Source organism: Andrographis paniculata, unplaced genomic scaffold, assembly GCF_009805555.1.
Source record: "Andrographis paniculata isolate CXL003 unplaced genomic scaffold, ASM980555v1 Contig60END, whole genome shotgun sequence".
In the NCBI taxonomy this organism is placed as follows: domain Eukaryota; kingdom Viridiplantae; phylum Streptophyta; class Magnoliopsida; order Lamiales; family Acanthaceae; genus Andrographis; species Andrographis paniculata.
The window spans coordinates 2,846,069-2,867,501 of NW_026137596.1; the positions used below are offsets into that span (position 1 = coordinate 2,846,069).

The 21,433-nt window shown below is 36.2% G+C and overlaps 5 protein-coding genes across 9 annotated transcripts; 3 read left to right on the top strand and 2 right to left on the bottom strand.

Moving 5' to 3' along the window:
- The first annotated feature begins 1,024 nt into the window (after positions 1-1,024).
- LOC127260097 (uncharacterized) lies at positions 1,025-3,574 on the top strand. The gene is made up of 2 exons (XM_051287774.1): positions 1,025-1,169; positions 1,244-3,574. Exon 2 carries the CDS (start codon positions 1,345-1,347, stop codon positions 3,271-3,273), a length of 1,929 nt encoding a protein of 642 aa, XP_051143731.1. The 5' UTR covers positions 1,025-1,169; positions 1,244-1,344; the 3' UTR covers positions 3,274-3,574.
- A 308-nt stretch (positions 3,575-3,882) lies between these two features.
- Positions 3,883-10,789, bottom strand: LOC127259655 (serrate RNA effector molecule-like). Of its 2 annotated transcripts, none has more exons than XM_051287142.1 (12): positions 10,203-10,789; positions 9,357-9,460; positions 7,925-7,982; positions 7,352-7,426; positions 7,116-7,190; positions 6,963-7,010; positions 6,746-6,814; positions 5,866-6,663; positions 5,744-5,792; positions 5,390-5,658; positions 5,091-5,267; positions 3,883-4,664 (listed from the first exon to the last, which is right to left on the bottom strand). In XM_051287142.1, exons 1-12 carry the CDS (start codon positions 10,688-10,690, stop codon positions 4,604-4,606), a joined length of 2,271 nt encoding a protein of 756 aa, XP_051143099.1. In that variant the 5' UTR covers positions 10,691-10,789; the 3' UTR covers positions 3,883-4,603. The 2 variants fall into 2 exon arrangements, with proteins under 2 accessions (XP_051143099.1, XP_051143098.1); XM_051287141.1 differs by having other exon boundaries at positions 9,345-9,460; positions 10,203-10,788.
- Positions 10,790-12,589: 1,800 nt separating this feature from the next.
- LOC127260188 (uncharacterized) lies at positions 12,590-15,203 on the top strand. The gene is made up of 3 exons (XM_051287892.1): positions 12,590-12,970; positions 14,034-14,361; positions 14,905-15,203. Exons 1-3 carry the CDS (start codon positions 12,814-12,816, stop codon positions 15,107-15,109), a joined length of 690 nt encoding a protein of 229 aa, XP_051143849.1. The 5' UTR covers positions 12,590-12,813; the 3' UTR covers positions 15,110-15,203.
- A 1,587-nt stretch (positions 15,204-16,790) lies between these two features.
- On the top strand, positions 16,791-18,646 carry LOC127259239 (double-stranded RNA-binding protein 1-like). The gene is made up of 5 exons (XM_051286422.1): positions 16,791-17,186; positions 17,314-17,576; positions 17,766-17,970; positions 18,037-18,168; positions 18,265-18,646. The coding sequence occupies exons 1-5, from the start codon at positions 16,934-16,936 to the stop codon at positions 18,567-18,569; spliced, it is 1,158 nt and encodes a 385-aa protein (XP_051142379.1). The 5' UTR covers positions 16,791-16,933; the 3' UTR covers positions 18,570-18,646.
- A 140-nt stretch (positions 18,647-18,786) lies between these two features.
- Positions 18,787-21,312, bottom strand: LOC127259240 (single-stranded DNA-binding protein, mitochondrial). 4 transcript variants are annotated; one of them, XR_007840459.1, is made up of 4 exons: positions 21,190-21,312; positions 20,012-20,702; positions 19,123-19,206; positions 18,787-18,925 (listed from the first exon to the last, which is right to left on the bottom strand). XR_007840459.1 is itself a non-coding variant. In XM_051286426.1 (3 exons), exon 2 carries the CDS (start codon positions 20,667-20,669, stop codon positions 20,013-20,015), a length of 657 nt encoding a protein of 218 aa, XP_051142383.1. In that variant the 5' UTR covers positions 20,670-20,702; positions 21,190-21,312; the 3' UTR covers positions 18,828-18,925; position 20,012. The 4 variants fall into 4 exon arrangements, 3 of the variants coding, with proteins under 3 accessions (XP_051142383.1, XP_051142381.1, XP_051142380.1); XM_051286426.1 differs by lacking the exon at positions 19,123-19,206 and having other exon boundaries at positions 18,828-18,925; XM_051286424.1 differs by lacking the exon at positions 18,787-18,925 and having other exon boundaries at positions 18,950-19,210.
- Positions 21,313-21,433: the final 121 nt, after the last annotated feature.

Here is a 21,433-nt window from a genome sequence, read left to right on the forward strand (position 1 = left end):
TATATATATATATATATAAACTAAAGTAAACTTTATATTTTTATTTTTGTTATATGTAAGACTATTTGGAACCAATTAAATCAACAATTCTTCGAGATCACATAAAATCTCAACAAACTTTTTATGCATCCATACCAATTCCCCTATATAAATAGCTTCAAATAAATACCTCATAAATATATTTAATATTTCTATTCATTATTTAGGTTTCAACTTTATATGGAGTGAAATTTTTATAATAATATATATTTTTTTTAATTTTAAAATTTTAAATTTGATTATTGTCTATAGTAATTTTAAAATTTGATTTTATTATTCTTACTGTTATATATTTTTATTTTTACTAATCGATTTATTTATTTTTAGATGAAAAAAAAAAGGAACAAAGAATACTACAATCTATATGTATCTTTTATGTGTGTTTTTAAAATTAATTTAATTTTTAGTTTATATTATAATTTTTTTAAATTTATTAATTATATTTATTTTTTTTGTATGCAGGAATAAATTGAAGTAAAAAAAATAAAAGAGAAAAAAGTAAATATATATATTGAAGAGTAAGAAGAAATTTCAAGGAAAAAAATGAAAAAAGTGTGGGGATGGGGCGTGAAAGGGATGGGGTGGCGGCGAAGATGTTTTTTTAAGGTTTGTTTATTCATTTTTAAAATTTTAATTAATATATTTTGTATATAAATTTTATTATATATACTTCCTAATAATATTGCTCCCTCCATCTAACCTATTTATATCATTTAAAAATAATTATACTTTTTAATTTTATTTAAAAATTTTTATTTAATTTTTTTTAATTATAATTAAATTAATAATTTATATTATCTACTAATTATTTTTATTAATATATTTTTAATTATTTACTAATTATATATCCAACGTGGGGAGGAAATATAAAATAAAATAAAATACAATTTATCTGTATATTAAATAATATTTGACATAAATTTATACCATTTGTAAATTTCGATTTTTTTACTTGTTAAATAATTTGTAAAATTATTTTGGACTATGAATAAAATAATTACAAATATAAGAGCAGAAGACCTTCCTGAAATTTCCTTATGTTCGTTCCGAGATTTTTCTGCGATTCTCCAGAGTGACCGGACCATCACGAACAGTCCCGATTTCGGTTCAATCTTCGTCATCGCAATCAGGTATTCCACGGATTTTCTTTTGAAAGTGATTGTTCAATTTCGGCGTACAAAGTGTGGGAATTTGTTGTTGTCAGTGAATCGCGTGGATTTTTATCGAGGATCAGTATCGAACAATCGATTGAATAATTAGGTTTTCGTATTTGGGAATTGGATTTGATGATTGGAGTTGTTCAATATGTGGAGTGTGGTGGAGTATGTGCAAAGAGCATGGCCTTTTCTCATGCTCAAAGATGATCTGAGGGCGTCGGATAGGATTGTTAGGAAGTTGCCGATACCCGACAGCACGAAGCACTTCGTGTACGCCATTCGCGACCGCGAATCGCAGGCCGTGATCTATGTATTGTCGGTTCAGAATTTATCCGAGAGGTCAGCTGTAGATGCGGAGTGTTTGATTAGGGCGATTAAGCCTGACGCAGTTGTTGTGCAATTAGGGCAATTGGGGAATTCAGAGATTAGCGATTTGGTGGAAGGTGGAATTAGATTGATCGATGATGGCGTGAATAAAACTGTAGAGAATGGTGGATCCATGGATGCTGTCACGGCTGTTCCGACCTCTGTGTTCGAGGTTTTGAAGAGGTGTTTCGTGCACAAAATTAGTCGAGAGAGGTATGAGAATGCTGCAGGAAGTTTGGTTTTGAAGGAGATTTTCGGGGTGAGCTTCAATGGCCATTTTGTTGCAGCCAAGAAGGCTGCCGAGGAAGTTGGTTCTTCGTTCTTGATGATCGAATCCCCTTTTGTGAAATGCAGCACAGCTGAAGATGGAGAGGCTGTCGAATTGGGCAACGGTTTTCGAACTGCATTTGGTTTGCAGCCAACAAGTTTGGTTCCCGGAAAGATTGGCACTTCAAACATTGTAAACTCGAGGGCTTTCCATATAATGGATGATGTCCAGTTACAAAATTTGAGATTATTGTCCTCAAATTTGGTTCATCCGAATCCCAATCCGAATCCCAATCCCAATCCAAAGTCTTCATTTCAAGATGCTCGACCCCTACTTGATTACGAGGCTCCACAGTTTGCAAAATGTGTCTACCCTTTGCTTGTCGATCTTCACGACATATTTGAAGATATACCTTCTATGGGAACTGCATTGGCTTGTGCACAGAAGATGCTTTCTGATGTCAATAAAGGAGAAGCCATTGACACCCGCCTTCTTTCTGAAGTTTATGCATTTCAGATTGCTGTTGAGGGGCTTAGAATCGCGTTGAATAACGCTGGCCGGTTAATAAAGAAGCCCCTTTCGATCAACTACAGATTCTCTGATCTCCCTGAGGAGGAAAAGTCTCACGCAATTCTTGCGCAAACTCTTCGAAGCCAGACCAGTAAGTATAAGTCAATAGTTGCGGTTGTCGATGCTAGTGGATTATCTGGGCTTAGGAAACACTGGAACACCATCGTTCCATCCGAGGTTAAAGACATGGTGGAACACCATGTCATGAACTATGGGGACGATGATGATGAAGAAGATGATGGGGTCCAGGGTCATAAAAAGCGATTTTTATCGGATAAGCCTATGGTGGCGGTTGGAGCAGGCGCCACTGCCATTTTCGGAATCTCATCCCTTTCAAAAGTTGTCCCTGCATCGACTTTCATAAAAATTGCAACCTTTAATGTCCCGGCTTCTCTAAAACTTGCATTAACGCAGACGCAGAAAGCTATTCTGTTTGCCATGGGGAAGACGACGAAAGTTGCAGCCCCCAGTTTGATGAAGGGGTCGTCTGCCTTAAAGGCTGCTGCGTCTGCTGAGAAAATCCGAGCAGTTGCCCACGGGGTTATAGCCTCTGCGGAGAAGACGAGCTTGTCTGCAATGAGGACGGCATTTTATGAAATAATGAGGAATAGAAGAGTGAGGCCGATTGGGGCTCTGCCGTGGGCGACGTTTGGGTGCAGCGTGGCGACGTGTGGGGGGTTGCTGGCGTATGGGGACGGGATCGAGTGTGCGGCGGAGTCGTTTCCGGTGGCGCATTCGATCGCGAGTTTGGGGAGGGGGATCAAGAGGTTGCATGAAACGGCAGCGGTGGTGAGGGAAGCTGAGAGTTCACGGATACAGAAGTCGATCGAGTCGATGTTGGGTAAGTCCAGTTCAGTTCAATCAAGAAGTTGATAATGATAATAATGATGATGGTAATAATAAGGAGAATGATAATAGTATTATTACTACTGAGAATGGGGAATGGGGGTTGGTTGGTTGGTTAGTTAGTTGTAAATAGAATTTTGGAAGTGATTTTTGTATTTGATGGATGACAGCCACCCCTCTGCCTCTTATTATTTCTTATTCCTGAGTTTTGTATCAGAATGAATGTCTTTTCCTTTTTTTTCTAATTTTATTATAATAATTTGGTAGACGAAAAGTTTATTAGGTCCGTCAAAATATGCCACATTAGGCTATTCATGTAGCACGTAATTGAAGCAGCTTGTGATTATGGGGTGTCATATTTGCTAGTTGGATGTTGTTATATTAATACTAGTGTTCTAGTAAGTAGGATAACAGAAAATATACATATACATATATATTTTGTATATCAAAATAACTAAATATAAATTTGAAAGTATAGTATTTCTTCGATTTTCTGGCCCAGATTGTACAGGCTTTGGTCGGTCTGTCAATTTGGACTCAATGTGAATTAGCCGCGAAACAAAGGCATTGGGGCCCAATCATAAACATTTAATTTTATATAAACCCAAATATAACATGTGTTCCGTGACATCAGTATTAACATATATAATCTTATATTGAAATCAAATAAATATAACACGTGTTGTCTATGCTATTATTGTGTGCTAATTACTGCCAATCTGCACATTTATAGCAGCCTCAACACTAACATGCATCAAATGGATCATTTTTCAACATTAACATTCACTTACACAAACGAGTAGACTTCGAAAATAATCACCTTACATAACCTGCATTTCTTTTACATAAATTTTATTTCAATAATTATACCACATCATACACAAATACGTGACACGAAATATTAAATTTTACCATTAGTCTTTGGAAAGTCAAATTAAACATCACATTTTTCACTAAGAAAAAAGGTAATAACAACTTACAACATTAAAAAGGAAAAAAAAAAATTGAGTCGAAAAATCTCATTACACCCAACAACTCAACGTAGTGAAGGACTAATCCTCCCCATCTCAACCTCTAGACTAGAGTGAGAGCATTTGGTGATGATCGTATATCATAGCTGAGTATGAGGGGAGAGCCAAGAATTACCCAGAAAAAATCTTTCCAAGTTCTCAACACACACATACATGTTCCACATTATTTTTTCGATAAATTAAGGAATGCAGATTCAGATTGAGATTGAGACAGGGGAGGAAGTTTGGTTATTTGAGACAGCCAATACCTGCAGTAATCTGTAGCTGCTGCTTTTTTTAATGGAAAAAACCCAAACCCAAGCATATGGCTTGCCCCTCATTGAGCCTTACAAACTCCGGTAATCTATGACGGTCACTTCATCATCTGGTGCATCCAAGTCGTTGTAGCTGCAAAATTGTTAAATCCGAGCAAGAACCTTGTTAGTTAAACAATATAGCAGTAATGTTATAATGACCATCCAGGTTGACATAAAGTGTCAATGTCTGTGGAAATGTAAATGTATAAGACATAATTGAATTTATCACTCCATAAACTGCATGATGAATGCAATTCTTAGCAGGTTTTTTAAATTTATGTGGCCTCCAAGTCCCCCATAGTTTTATATTTTAAAGCTATGTCAATTTATTGTGCAAGTTTCTAGCCAAAAAATTTGCTTACTTATAACGTCATTCTTCAACATAGCCAAGAAGGAAATAATGGCCGAGTAAAGCTTCACATGCCTCATATCTCCCAGGTACCAATAGTTGCAAGTTCTACCAATCACTAATTTTTCTAGCACAAGTTTAAGCTTTGTTAAGAATGTACCAACTAACCTTCGCAAGCGCCGAGGATCCTGCCGCATATTTGGGGGTAAGATAATCGGGGAAGGACCACCTAACTGGGGGCCTGATCTACCATTTCGGCCTCCTTCAAATGGGGCAGGACCTCCTTGTTCTCGGAACATTCGCATAGCTACTTCAGGGGGTGCAGGAACAAAAGGGCCAAGCGGTCTGCATAAATAATTGTCTTCAATCAGGCATTACGTTGTAAAATATGCATGCGGGCACAAAAATATAATATAGCAATTATTTAGAGGATGATAGAGCAAGAGGGTTAAGTAATACAAACTAACCCGGCACCAGGAACAGGCATCAGCACAGGAGGGGGCATATCTGAAGCAAAAGCTGCAACAGGAATGCCTTGACCAAAGGAATCAAACATTGGTTCATCAGGATTGTTGCCAGTAGCGCCTTCATCATTGCCAAAGTCCCCAGGCTGGGGATCCTCAGGCCTACCGAACCGCTCATTGCCATTAGTCCGGTTATCACGTTCCCGGCGAATGCCTCTTTCATCTCTCATTCTATTATCAGGGCCAGGCCTATGTCTTTGTAGCTTGTCCTTCTGAAAATGGAACCCAGGCACATCACACAATTTTGGTATTTCCAGAATTATAATTTTGGACAATCATTCATTAACTGAGTCCTACCGGAAATGATGGTTGCATAACAGGTGTCCCTCCGGGAGCATTTTCATCGCTGCGATTGAAAGTTGTTAGTACATGCAACTAAAGAATTGTGATATACATAGCAATGGCTGAATAGTGCATACTTCATGTAGTTCTGGAAATACAACTCTTCACGCACTTTCGATGTGAGTTCTATCACAAGTTCTGGGTGTTTCAACTTTAAATGTTTGTGAACAAACTCTGCCGCATGAAAGAGCTTTGTACAGCCTTTTGCTCCACATCCATATTTCCATCCATATTTTTCATCCCTAATTTTCCGAACATATGGATCTAATGCTTCAGCTGCAGCTGCATCTATTTTTTCCTTTCCAGACATTACTTCAACTGGATCCGAACCTTTAAGCCTCCCTTGCCAATAAGAATCCAGTTTCTTCTCCAATTCAACACCATTATCAACTGCATCCAAATTCTTGACATCTGTTCTAACATGTCTCAAACCTTTGGCCTCATTTGACTCAGACAAGCCATAATAATCAACTCCATGAATACGCCAAAGATAAGTAAGAAGAGTGTCCAGAAGCTCAATGCCCTCGAGACCTTTTATTGCATTTAAGCCCCGTATGATAATGACTGGACCACTTGAGCTTCCATGCGACTTATCTCTGCTTGTTCTATCATTATCAGCACGACATAACACATTGTCTTCAATTCCTTTTTCTGCATCAAGCTTTCGTACGAGAGCCTGCGCTTGTTCAATGTCAATATGAATTCGTCTCGACTCAGAAAACACTGGATGAGCCTTTGAAGCAGATGAAAGGTCAGAATCTTTAGCACTGCCACGACCAGGCCGCTTTCTTTTGCCGCTTGCATCTGTATCATCATCAGAGTTAGGCTCACTGGACTGTTCTGTTCTGTTTGATGAGGGGGTAAAACCTGGACCTCTGTTAACATATGAAACTTGGTAAGATTAACATAACACAAAAATAGTTACATCAAACCCCATATTGGTGAAGCAGGCCTTACAAATCCAAAGTCCCATTCTGCAAATCAAGCTGAAAATCCTTGGCCAACTTCTTTGCAAGTTCATTCCGCCTACAAATTCAAGTGACGGAAATTTTCAACTAAATTCCATTGAGGTAGCAGGCATATACAGAGGGGCATTTAAAAATCATTTCACACAGATTGTTCAAGTACAAATTAACCCAAACAAACATCCATGCAGTAAAATTCATGTGCTTACCGGTCTATGACGCCAACCAAGTTTGTAGGATGATACTTGTTCTTCAACCTGAACAGAGATTAACCCAAAAAAAAGACACTTGTGTAAAGCAACAAATGTAGTTGTGAAGTGTACCTCAAAACAAAACATAATCAATCAAAACAACATAGTTACCATTCTTCGTCCTTATGTGCATTAAAATAAGTTTTTTTCTGAGTTGTTATATATTCTGTCCTGTACTCCTGATACCTGACCATGCAATTGTGCTCAACCAATTAATAAAGTTAGTATTGAAGCAGAAACAAGGAAGCTAACAAAAGAAACATACAAACTACAATTATTAACAAGAGAGAGAGTGAGAGAGAAACAAGAAGAGCTAAATCAATGAAGTGAAAAATCGCCCATCTAACCTCCGCTCAGCTTCAGCTGGTAGGATATCATCTTCAAGCTCTTGAATAAACTGCTTATAAGACATCATTCCCTCCCTAAAATGAATAGACAGCTATCAGTAAAACAGACTTAAGATCTAATATTGCAGAAATGTCAGCAAGGCATACTGTGGAAGTTAACAGCAAACTATCAGTCACATGCAAATGCAAGCAGAATGTGTTGCGAGTCATAAAAAGATACTATCCACCCAATGAACAGAACTAATCTTTTTGGTATAAAAAGCATGAAATTCAGTTAAATATCCTTACCACGCACAACTTTCCTAATAAAAAATAAGTTCAAATTTTTCAATATGTTTAGAGCAGCACTTAAAAGGCTGGACATGATAAGCAGATAACAGTCTCAAGTGCAGTGTAACTCAAATGTCCCCAACCTTCAAAAACATTTTGGTCTAAACATCATGGTGAGAAACCAAAAAAAGACAACTGTAACCCATTAAGAAGTAACAGTGCTAGCATGAACAAACCGCCCATTCAGAAAAGTGAATCCATTTCTGTACTTTGAAAGAAATTCACACATTGAATGATGCATACCTTTGGGATCCTCCCATATTAAAAGCATCAGGAAAACCACCACGGCCAGACTCCCAATCTGCAAAGTGGAATATCATATGCAAATGACAAGGACAAGGAAGTGCCGCACAAATTCATTTTTAGAAGTATCCCATCCCTCTTTTCAGAAAGTACCAAATAAACCAGATGGAATGTTTGATTGCAGAGAACAAAAAATTATTTTTAAGAAATATACAACTTGTGTGAGAGTATCACAACGCACTATGACCCTATCACTTGTACTTTTTGAAAAATTCAGTACCTCTACACTTCACAGCTCATTGATGTATGGGCACCCTAAGACAAAATTCTACTCTTTCTCAAATCTCAATAATATATGATTCATAGTCTTGTTTTCTTTTTTTTCTTTTTTTTCTTTTTTTCTGTCCAATGGTTTATGTTCTAAATATACAGAAATTGAACCACATAAAACAAAAGGTTACAACAATCACCATTGAGAATGTAATTTGACTGTGATGTTTAGATTTGCATTACAAGGTTTAAAAGAGGATCTAGAGAAGTGATCTTAACTTAACCAGTTACTATGCAACTTCTGAAGCATCATACGAATTATACAGATAACTCATTGTAGCTTAGCAATCATGAATCTGTCTGTGAGAAAGATGTTTTGAAAGTGCAGTAGACTGCTTACAATATAATGCATGCATTCATGCACTTAAATAGCATGCCAACATCACATAAGACTAGGGGTGTGCATCGAAAAATGAAACTCATAATTCAAATATTTGAATTCGGTTTTTGGATTATTTTTTTTAAAATTCCAACCAAATTCAATTTCAAATTCATATTTCCCAGTTGGAAAGTAATTTGAATTTGGTATTTATCAAATTGATCGAATTCAAGTTGTACACAATAAATTTGAATTCAGTGAACTTCGTGTTTTTTTTTTACCAAATTTAGTTAATTTATTTGAAATATCATATTAATATAATTAAATCAAATGAAACCAATTATTATAGGTAAATATATAGTAGTATATCTAGATAAAATATTATATTTTCATAGAACAAACACTATATAATTCAAATATAAGTATATATAATATTAGAAACAATAATCAATTAATTAACTGAATTTGTAATCAGTAATTAATTTCAAATTCAAAAAAAAAAAAAAATGAATTAATTTCAAAATGATGAATTCAGCATATTCGAATACCAACTAAGTTATGAAACTCCCGATTCAATTTTTTGATATAAAGTTAAAATCGATTGGTAAATCGGAAATCACTAATTTTGCACACCCCTACATAAGATAGATTGAGAAGTTGAGCCTAACTAAAGTACCAACATCAGCATGAGATGACTAATAAGCATATAATGAAATACACATTAGAAAAGAAAAACATGCACAAGCAAACATCAAAGGTTTGCAGGAATACCAGATGGACCACCTTGATAGCCGCGGCCCATAAATCGTCCATGAGACTTTTCATCAGGATAACCAAGTCTGCCCCCCATCTCACGCTCATATCCTCCAGGAAAATCATAACCAAACCTGAATAGAAACCAAATGTTATTACCATCTATTTGTACATTGATAGGTGTGCTCTGAATTGTAACCCAGGGATATACTACCAGACAAGAGAAAAGGCACAAGACAGTTTTTTCTCACCAAATATAGCATAGTAACCTGACTTGGTGAGCAGAAAAGTAACAGGAGAGATCAAAATGTGTATATATATAGGATTAGTATCTGTATATGGTTAGGCAGTTTGAAATGTAAGTTTCCAACCACAAAGATGGCTCCAAATCAAAATTGAGCTCAGAATGTTGAAACCAACATTTAATACTGGTATCACCGCCCAATGGTACTAGCATTACATGTATACAAAGAAAATAGGGAAGAATACATGCACCCTTTGAATGTCAGTTCCACAATGAATAACTATGAGTGGAAATTCCAATATGTTGCATACATGAGAATGATCTATTCATTCATTAAGTTCACTTATCAGTCCCAGCTCCTCCAATCCTAGGCGCTTGTGACAAAACCATACCACAAACAGAAAATGCAAGTATACCACCAGACACAGCCAACCACACACACAATAATCATGCAGTAAATAGAAAGCTAAATAGGAAGCTTCACCACCAAGTGTATAAGCCTGATAATTGAGTAACTCTATATGTATCCTGTTCTATCCTAGCGACTGATTGATCAAGTAATTGACTGAAACAAGCTACTACGAGCATGAATAATTGAACATTTACAGGAAATGAACCAAGGCAAACCTCACCTTCGGTCTCCTGGACCATATCCTCCTCTCGGACTCCCCCTCCTTCCATCATGAACATCGTCCCTCCTTCGCTTATACGGAGGAAACGGCGGCGATCTCCTCGGAGGCGGAGAATGCGGACCTCCGCCACGTCGGTCTCGATAGGGCGGTGGAGGAGGACTTGGACTCATCCTTCCTCGCTTATGATAATCCCTGTCGCGTGGCGGCGGCGGCGGAGGTGGTGATCTATTGCGATCGTAGTACTCGCGACGCGGAGGCCGGTCGAGGTCACGGTCATCACGCCGCTCTCGGGGGTCCCGTTCTCGTTCTCGAATGCCTCGGCGCGTCGGCTGAGGCGGAGGCGGCGGCGCCGGTGGCGATGTAGCGGCGGCGTCGGGTACAGCGGCCTCAGAGGGAGCGGCATCGGATGGCTTCTCGTCGTTGGTAGGTTCGTCGGTGTTGGGTTGAGGGTCGGCAGTTTCGTCGGCGGCGTTTAAAACCTCGGCCATTGGCAACCGTCCGTCAGATTTGCGGCGAAACCCTAATCCGCCAAACTGACGGGATGAATGAAAACTGATTTTGAGATGCTGCGGAGGAGGTTTTTGTTTTGTGAGGACATGACGACAAATGGAAAGCTCAGAAACACCGTGAAATGACATTATTGTCCTCACCCACTGTTCCGTTAACTTTCCGCTTTTCTCCCAGTCATCTGTTTAATTTTGGCGTTAAATTTATTTATTTACTTCCTCCCTCCCACATATTATGTCCACGTTTCCTTTTACATACTATGTCATCTTCCAACCAAATGATTATATACTTTAATCTCATTTAAAAATTTTTTAATTTTATTTTTTTAATTTTAATTAAAGTTATCTTAATCTTAATTTATAATTATTTATATTATAAAATAATTATTTTCACTAATAATTTTTTAATTATCTACTAATTACATCCCTACTAAAATACCATGTCTACGGTGTACTACCAGACAAGGTATCTGGGACGGAGGGAGTATTATTTTTTATGAGAAAGAAATATGTTGTCTCAATTCGAAATCGCACACAGGCTAAACCCGGACTACCGAACTACTACTTGCAAACTAGGCTCCATCCTGTGTTTTACGTCAGTCTATTAAAATCATATCGCGAGCTGCAATGAGTTAGTTGGCAAAGGCACTTTCAAAAGTGCGGACTGCATATGATAAAGTGGCTGAAGAGATTAGTGCATATAGGATGGTTCGACATAAGAATAAATCACCATCAACAAAGTATCTGGTCAAATAGCCTGGACTACCCGAGTCCGAGATGAATTGGAAGCTAGCTAAAGACTTATGGCAGTTCGAGGAATTTGTCTGAGGTGATTCAAGTGGAGGAGGATGTCCCAGACCTAGACCGAACCAGTGGCCGAACAATACCGAGGAAAATGCAAAAGGTCGCCGAGAAGGGACCTGCTGTGTGCAGAGGCATGGAGGCTAGCGGAGATTCTTCCAGGCGTTCCAAAACCTTCCGGAATATTCCGAAATCTCTGGAATATTCAAGAACATACCATGTGTAACTTTGTAAAAATAAATACAATTTTTACAAACTTTTTTAAAAAAAAAAAAATAATAGTATTATTTAATTTTTAAAAAATATTATATTTAATTCCCTCCCTGATGCTGCTCATTTGATCATATATAACTAATTGTTATTTTTTTTTACAGTAAAAAAATATAAAAGTATAATAATTGTTATTTTTGTTCGTGTAATTCGAAAATAATTTTTTATTTTTAGTAAAAGTAATCTACAAATACTAAAATAGTTTTAACTTTTATCTAAATTACAAACATTCAATTATATATATAATCATTTTATACATAAATCAATCAAGTAAAAATTTCAAAATTTCCAACACATTAAAATATGTTTCATTACAATAATAAAAAAAAAAAGATAGTATAAATTTTAAAATGTATCAGCTGTATTTTACGTGGGTTTTAATTTTTAGGTTTGAATTTTTAATAGTAAAAAGTTAAATTGAATAGTTGTTTGTTTGAATGTAAAATAAATTTATAATATAATAGTATAAAAGAAAATAATTGTTTAATTTGATATTTTAAAAAAAAAATTTCAATAAAGAACAAAACTTAAAAATATATTTGTAAGAACCTTTCAGTTGTATTCTTTTGTAAATTTTAAGATTTTTACTATTTAAATTATTTTTTTCTCAAAAAACATTAAATCATATCATTATTATTTTTTAAAAATTATATTATAAATTTATTTTACATTTAAAATATCACATCAAATAACAATTTAAATTCAATTGTTTACCAATAAAAAATTAGTCCCAAAAAGTAAAACGTACAAACAAACACACCCAAGTGATTTCTACAATTAAATGTAGCCAAGGATAATAATGTCTTTCTAACTGACCCATTTCACCTCCCCATCTTCTTCCGTTCACTCGCAATTTACGAATTCAATCAGAAATTGGGGATTTCCAAATTCTCTGCTTGAGAGTTTCATCAACCTGAGGTAGCATCTGCGTTTTTTATGTGAAAATTTGGCAGAAATTTGGCTGAATTTTTCTGATCTGCTGAAGAAACAACCAAAGAGGAAAGAATCGGCTGAAAATCAAGCAAGGGACGGAAATGGTGGTGGAGGGTAGCATTACTGCGGAGGATCTATCGACGATAGGAGGCATCGCGACAGTGTCGCTGCTTCACTCCTTCATTCCGACGCATTGGCTTCCGTTTTCCATTGTAGGCCGAGCTCAGAAATGGACGCTCTCTCGTACTCTTCTCGTTAGTAAGTGATGGTGGTGTTTTTTGGTCGTGCAATGTTATTTAATCTTTTGTTTTGTTAACGTGATTCTGAGTTGTTCTATAGAACATTTAATTTATCTTTCTAGTGTGAGGGGAGAAGTAAAACTTTCCTGGATTTGATTGTTATTTGAGATCCGTGACTGCAATGTTTTGGATTTGGGAAGGAAATTGAAACTGGAAGTGAGATCAGTCTGTTTCTCGACTGATTGTTGGACTGTTTGTTTTGTGTGTGTGCAATGGAGGTAGATTACATATTGTGTTATGCATTATTGGGAAGATTTCCATAGGAAGAGATGTGGTTATCCAAATATTAGAATGATAAATTTTAGTTTGGAATTTCAAAGGAGATGGGAAGTGTTTGGATAGTTATTGATTTTTTCAAAGGAGTAGCATAAGAATAAGCTAGGATTTGTAAAGAAAAATCAATCTTCTGGCCTGGCAAAGAGAGCAATTAGATGCTATGCAATCTTGATCTGGTGTCCTATCTCCGAAAATAGGATAATCAATAATTCGAAATCTTATAACTCTGTTTTGCTTGTTATACGACAGTTTGAAAGTTTGCAGAAAGTTGAAATGTTCACCAATAACTCATTAATCATTATTGTTAGCTTGTTATAGCACTTCTTGATTTCAGTTGAGCAGTTGGTTGGAATTAGTGTGGCCAAACAATATTTAACTAACTTGAGAAAATTTTGAACAAATAGTCTCAATTTTATGATCCTTCTGCAACATGCCATTTCAGTAACAGTTTTCAACATCAATAGAATTGCAAGTGTGATTGAACATCGGATTTATCGAGATAGCACTTATGAAGAAATGAATGTCTGAATGCTGTAACATTAGAAAAACGGGCCAATCAATACCTTTAGTTGTTAGTCTATAAGTTATTAATATATTTTCTACTTGGAATTTCATTGGTACTGTTTCTGACATTTGATGTCTCGACTGGTCCCATTATTTCTCAACATTCTTTCGGAAATGCGATCTCTAAGTAGACAAAAATACTCTTTAAAGCATTGAAATTCCAATTGAGTATTTGTGTGCAGCTGCATTTGGAGGGGTATTGCATGTCTTGTCGACTTCACTGCTTGGCATAACAGCGATCACCATAACTAATACTATAGCAGGAGAGGAAACTGTGCATAAACTTGCATCACTGTTGCTCATAGTTCTTGGTGGCAGTTACGTCATATTGTTTCTTACTGGAAAAGGCGGTCACAGCCACACCCACAACCAACCTATGGAAAAAATGGCTGTTGCTGGTCTTGTTCTCGTCCCTGCATTGTCCCCTTGTGCGACAACCCTTCCCGTTTTTCTTGCTGTTGGAAACTCATCCTCCATGATGGTGCTGGCAATCATAGTTCTGCTATTCAGGTATCGACTATCTTTTGCACTTCTCTTCATTAATGAACACTTTCAATTGGACTCATTGCATGATTTATATAGTGGCAAGTATAACCTAAAGGCATTTTATTCAATCATGTATTTGTCCACATACATCTATCTTTGAAATTCAGGATCTAGTCATTCTCCCTATTCGAATTTGGAACCATCACGTGTATTTTTTATGGTATGTGTGTAGATTTATACATTCGCCTAAATATAAATATATATATATATATTATCAAAATAGATTGATACAAGCAAAATGAACACAAGACCAAATTCAATTCCTTTGCTATTAACTTCAGCCAATTTGTACATGAAACTCTTACTATCGAGATAATGTAACAAAACAAGGAAAATCTTCCTGATGTTTTTTCCAGACCAAGTGTGATAAATTACAATGATTTTTGGGATTACTGTCGATGGTCCCAAAATTTATCTGCCTGCATGTATTAAATCTCCGATCACTCCTATTTAAATAACAGCTCGTCTTAAACCCTCCGTTAAACATATTTTGATTTTCTATTGCAGCACAATCACAGTAATGACATCACTGGTGGCTCTTTCATTCTATGGTGCAAGTCAGCTCAAGTTCCACTGGGTGGAACGTTATGACAAGCTTCTAGTAGGTTCAGTTCTGTGTTTAGTCGGAATTCTGACCCTTTTATTTCATGATCATGATGGGGACTCGAGTTCATCCCTTCATCATTCACATAGGAAAATCATTGCTTTATAATAACTATTTAATATGTGTGCTTAAAAAGCTTGATATGCTGAGATTGCTTCCAATGGTTTCATAATAGTAAGAGTAGTAAAAAGCCTCTTGTTTAGTTGATGATGCCTATAACTTTACCGAAGCCTTTTTCTTTTTATATTTTGGACCCAAGCACACACTTATACACGCCTTAAGTATCGTCGTGTGTATTGGTTGTAATGAAACATAACTGCCATCCTTGTTACCTACTGTATGCCTTTGCAATGATATATCGAAATCTTGTCTCCGGGTTTTGAAAATAAATGGCATGAATTTTGCCGGCCCATTGTAAATTAAATCAATGAGTCTGTGAGAATCTCTTTAACAAATCAATGCATTTCATTTTAGTAGTGTATAGTTTGTGTTGAATAATTTCTGTTTATAAGGCATATCAGTTCTCATGAAAAAATATGATTCATTTTTGGATTAGACTCTTGCAAGTTTTATTATATACTGACCTACATTGTGTGTTTCTTTTAACACACATTTTTTTTAATTATTATTTTATTTAAATTTAAAATCTACATCAAATCTTCTCAAACCAAACATAAAAGAACGGAAAGTGTTTCTTTCGGTTGGTTAAAATTTGGTAAAATAAAGTTTGATAAGGGATTTTGTATAGCAGAATTCAAATAGTAAAATTTAAAAGAAATTTGATTAAATAAACAAACCCCCGGAAATTTCTCAAGAGTGGAAATCAAGTAACTATGTTTCTTTAGGGGAGTTTGGGGAAAGTTGGGTTTGAGTTTGATTTTTATTTGAATTTTGGGATGAGTTTGGATTTTGTTGTTTCTTTTGTGTTGGGGTTTGGAGAGTTTTGATGTGTATTGATTTGATGGATAATGAATAAAATAATATAAATATATATTAAATTTAATTGATAAAATTTATTGTATGATTTGATTATGAATTTATATTATACTCAACATATATATTTAAATTTTCTATTTATTTATATTATAAAAAATTTTATTCAATACAAAATACAAAATGACATATATATTATATATATATTTCATTTAATTATAATAAATATTACATAAAATTTTGTTTTATTTTTTAAAAAAAAAAAATTAAAAAAAAAAAGTTTGACGCCCATTTTATTGTGCAGTAAAATCGGCGCAAAACCCCTTGAGAAACATTACCGTAATCAATTATGCATGCTAGGGGATATGGGCTTATTGATTAATACTTTTGAGAGGAAATATATATATATATATATATTACTCCCTCTGTCCACAAACTAATGTTGTATTTCTATTTTTATACACAAAATTTACTCTTTTATCTTTACTTTATTCACTCTTTTCTTTTATATACACAAGATTAAGGGCAAATTTTCGTCCACAAACTAAACGTCCTACTGTCTTTCTATTTTTATACACAATTTACCATTTTATCTTTACTTTATTCCTTCTTTTCTTTTATATACACAAGATTAGGCAAATTTGTTATTTTATAACAAAAACTCTAATTACCTAAAAATACGTGTAAATATCAAATAGGAGATTAGAAAATGGACGGAGAGAGTACTTTTTAGACCCCGAACACATAAACCCGAATCTGTGCGGCTGTACTCGTACTTCAGCGTAATGACTAACGGACAGGCATCTTCGTACAACACACAATGAGCATGAAGCATATATCTTAATCTTTACCGTTTTATGCATAGATACATATATACATATGTATAGTTATATATAATATCAGGGTATTCATTCCTGATAAGAAATGTAGAACTCTGTTGAATTATAATATATATTATATATATACAACATAATATAAACAAAATATGGATCTATATATATGTATGTTAAAGAAGCCACGACACCAAGAAGCACATTAGTGATGTACAAGTCGAAGCTGCAAGAGCTCTGTCAAGAGCGGAAATGGGCGCTGCCCAAATATAGCTGTCTCCAACGAGGACCTAACCATTGCCCGGAGTTCGCCGCCACCGTGGTGGTTGCCGGAGCCGCCTTCCACAGCCCCGGCACCACCACATCCCTCCGGAAGGCCCAAAATGACGCTGCTCATATGGCCTTTCTACATTTCACTTCAAGTATGTATTATCTTTACTCTTCAACTCGACTCGAGTTTATATCGAGATATATATATATATATGTATAAAAGAAGCCAAACTCGAACATTTTCGAGCTAAGTGAAACTCGTTTGAGTTTGTCTTGCAGAGGCTTCAAATGAAACCATAAAGCCAAACAACGCGAGTCAAAATGACTTCAAGAAGAAACTCGAGATGTATGCTATGGGGAAGAACCTCGACTCCCCAATATATCATACTGAGAAGACAAAGGATCTTCGCTACATGACTCTAGTCTACGTTGGGAACAAGTGTTATCACATCAAGGGGCACTATGAGACACCATACGAATCGGAACATGCAGCCGCACAAGCCGCTCTACTGTCCTTATCAGCCACAGATGCATTTCAAAAGGTAAACTATCTTAGTAATATGTGCCTAATTGGTTCTAAGAAACTTGTGTTCTGTTCATGTATGAACTCAAACGAATCCCATAGTTAGTGTATTACTGTATGAATTCCATATCGATATAACTGAATCAATATATGCTAAAGAACTATTGAATTACTAACCAGAATAAGTGAATGCTTATTACCTTTCTAGGATGATCCACGCTCGTATAAGATTCTACTACACGAGCTGACAGAAAGCCAAGGGCTCAATTTGCCCGAGCACACAACCACAGTGAAATTTCAGGTGTCGGAGTTCCCTACATTTACCTCCACTGTTGAAGTGGAAAGAGAGGTCTTTAAAGGGGCAGTAGCAAAGACCAGTGCTGCAAATGCTGCAAACACTGTACTTATGGAGAGTAAGTTAGTTCCCCAATCACTTATTCAACAGCTTTCACGTCTAACAGCTGAGTTCCTTTTCCCAGGAAAGCTATTTCAGCTGCAGTTGGGATCGATAGAAAATTGTGATTGTTCTAGAGAGAATTCAAAATCTAACGAGTCTCAATCAAACATCAGTTCACATCAAGAAAAAGAGACTCGGCAGCAAATAAACAATGGTAATAAATGCATGCCTCTACTTCACTAAGATTTTATACTACTTTGAGCGCTACAGTTTATACTTACAACAGATTCTAACTATCACATCAACACAGAAAGAACAGTCATGTACAAGACTGTTGGGAAGGCTACTTTACCGAACACAAATAAGCACAAAGAAAACAATGGCATCAATGATTCTGTAGATTCGCCCTGTTACTCAACGGATGGGAGTCGGGTATGTTCAGATTCTAGCATGGAAAGGGCCACAGAAATGGAAAGCTATTTGCTATGTAACAAGGTTCGGGTGTTCACATGCATGCCAAGCATGTTGTTGCCTAAGGGAACTGTCATACTTCCTATCACAGAAGATAAGTGGACAATCGTGAGCCTTGAATGCCCTTGTGCAAAAAAGATGTGATTGAAGGAGAGCTTGAACATTTCTATAACTTCATCCATGCAAATAGGTAGAGTTTTGCAATGTTATGCAGTGGTGTAATTTCAAGGACAGACTATCATAATTTGAATCATTAGGCTAAGAAAATGCAGGAGACATCTGCTTGGAATTATTATTCTCACACATTATCAAAGAGATAATATATGCATCTTAACTGTCATACAAACACAAGATAAAATATCATACCAACTACAGAAATCCGAGAATGGAAAGGAGTTATTCATGTGAACCTTTTAGTCCTCTGTCCCCTGAGTTCTTTGCGGTTGGAAAGGTTAATCAGGGTTAAATCTGGAGGAAATTTCTCCGCTTTCAAATTGAATCTGTGGATCAGGTCAAGCAATGGTTTTATAATTCTCAAAGTGAGTAACATAGCACAACCAGGGTACAAAAGTTAGAGAGGCACTAATAATTAACAGGTTACAACTTGATGTTCAGCCCAAGTCGGGGATTTATGCGTTGAGACCGAGGATCCAGTTATATTGCCACCTCTTGGAAATTGGTTGTAATCAAGTCTTACCTTGCACTAAATCATTTATGGCTGCATGGCCATAAGTTATATCAGCAGACCAGTCCCCTTGCATGTTGAGAGCCACATGATTATCTGTCTTCATTTCCAGCAATAAACTTAGACAAAGGAACATTTTTCTTCTAAAAATCTTTAATAGTACAGCACACACTGTTTTATACAAATCCTTGATAGAGCTTTATCAGAACAAGCCAATTGTTAAATTGTTACAGTTCAATGAAAGGTTCCTATATTGGTAGAAAAACTTGGCTAAGAACTTACATTAAGCCACCTTAGTTACTTTAACTTAGTCATTTCTTATGCCTTTATTCTCCTCCATGAGGTCAATCTTCACTCATAAGAAGCAAGCGTTTAAGTTCCCACAAATAAGTATTTAAACTTTTTACTGCCACTCTTAACTAATTTATAGCTTAGTTAGGAAGCTGCGATATGGAGGATAGAGGAGCTGAAAACATGCTTCTTGATCCTACAAAATAACAATATGATAAAGGGCCTGGTCTTGCTCTTGGCAGCACATAAGCTTGTGAGGCATAAAAGGGTTTTCCATCCAAAGATTCATTGTCAGAACTCAGAAAATCATTTACATTTTACATCAAGCTTTTTTGCGATAACTGTAGATTAACTCACAAAGTCATCATTCAGAAACAAAGATCAATCAATAACAGGCAAATATTCAACATGTTTCGCATGAGATTTCACCCTTCTGAAGTTGAAAATAACAGTTCAAATATGTAGTCATTAAAGCAAATGGATGTGTCAGGCAGTTAATGAATAAAAATCACAAATTCGCAGCTAAAATGAAGTTTAACAGCTACCCAACTTTCCTCTGCAAGCAGTATGGAAACTACTTTACAAGAACTAAACAGTGCTCAGAGATCACCTCAGTAATAGCCAACGCGACTGGCATCAGCTCTAGCCAGCGGCTCAGTTTCAGCTCCATTTCCAAGAAACAAAATCCTGCCATTACGGCGCACGGTAACCTCTCGAATCCGTCGAGCAAGACCAGTTAAGGGATCATTGAAGAGTTTTGTCTCTAGATTTCCTTCCACATACAAGATAGAACCAGGTATTAGAGTCTTCATTGCAAGCTCCCCCAACTTTTCCGGATAAATTGAGACCCTATGCCACTGCACTGCACAGCGATTTGCATAGTCCTTAGGCTCTTCATTATCCAAAGGCCTCCTATTGTTTCGAATACCCCCAGTTCCCAGGGAAACCAGAGTTACAACATTTCCATTCCTCAGTTTCTTCTGCATAGGAGCTTGCCCCACCTGACCAATCAGTATTGCCTTGTAAATGCCAGGGTCCAAGCCATTTTCAAGGAGCCTCTCTGACTTAGGCTGCTGCTGCAGCAACGGAGAAGATTCTTCTGGGATATTTGGTGATTCTGACACAGAGTCAGAATCTGACTCAGTTTCAGTAGAGGACAGGCTTTTGGTGCAGAAGGCAGCAACAGAACACGGATTTGGCACTAAGGAATTTCCTCTATACCTTGAAAACACCACACCAGCCAGTTTCCTCGAGAGAGAAGATGCCATTGATACTTTGAACCTTTGAAATGCTTTGCTTCGCTGATTGTTGCACACAGTGAAGGAATAAAACGAAAGAACATCATAAGTTCAACGTATTACAGAGAAAATACTCAATTCATTCACCCTGCATATAGCTGTCAAAAATATATATATTCTTCAAGCTTCTCTGTTCCAAATATAATAAACTCCAAATAACTTAAAATAATTTCTAAACATCAATCAGATAAATAAATTCAATTGAGCAGTTAAAATAGAAACAAAAATTCAAAAACTTAGACGCGGACATAATGATATGCTGTAAAACAGACCACTATCATCCAAATCAATCCTCCTGAAAATACCGCGTTCAACGAACCTAAAGTCTTACATTATACAAGTACTTTCAAACGCTGAATTATCACCATGTATCGCTTTCTCATTTCGAGATCCACCGGCTAATATTCGATCATTTCAGTCGAATAACAAAAAGAGGTCTCAATAGAGCTTAAAATACCAAATAGACGAAGAGATTACAGCAGAAACTCACGATCAAACGCTTTCCGAGGACGGAAGAGCCAACTCCGGCGAAACCAGCCTCGACCAAGTGAGGAAGAGCTCACAGCCAGCCAGGCGAAGAAGTGGGGTTTAACGACATAAACCCTAACCCCAGACGTTACTTCTATATTTATGGAATAGTAAGTAAATATAGAATTATTATTATTTTTTCTTATAAAAAATATTAAATTAAAATGTTATTTAAATAAAAAATTAATTTAAATTTCATAATTTAC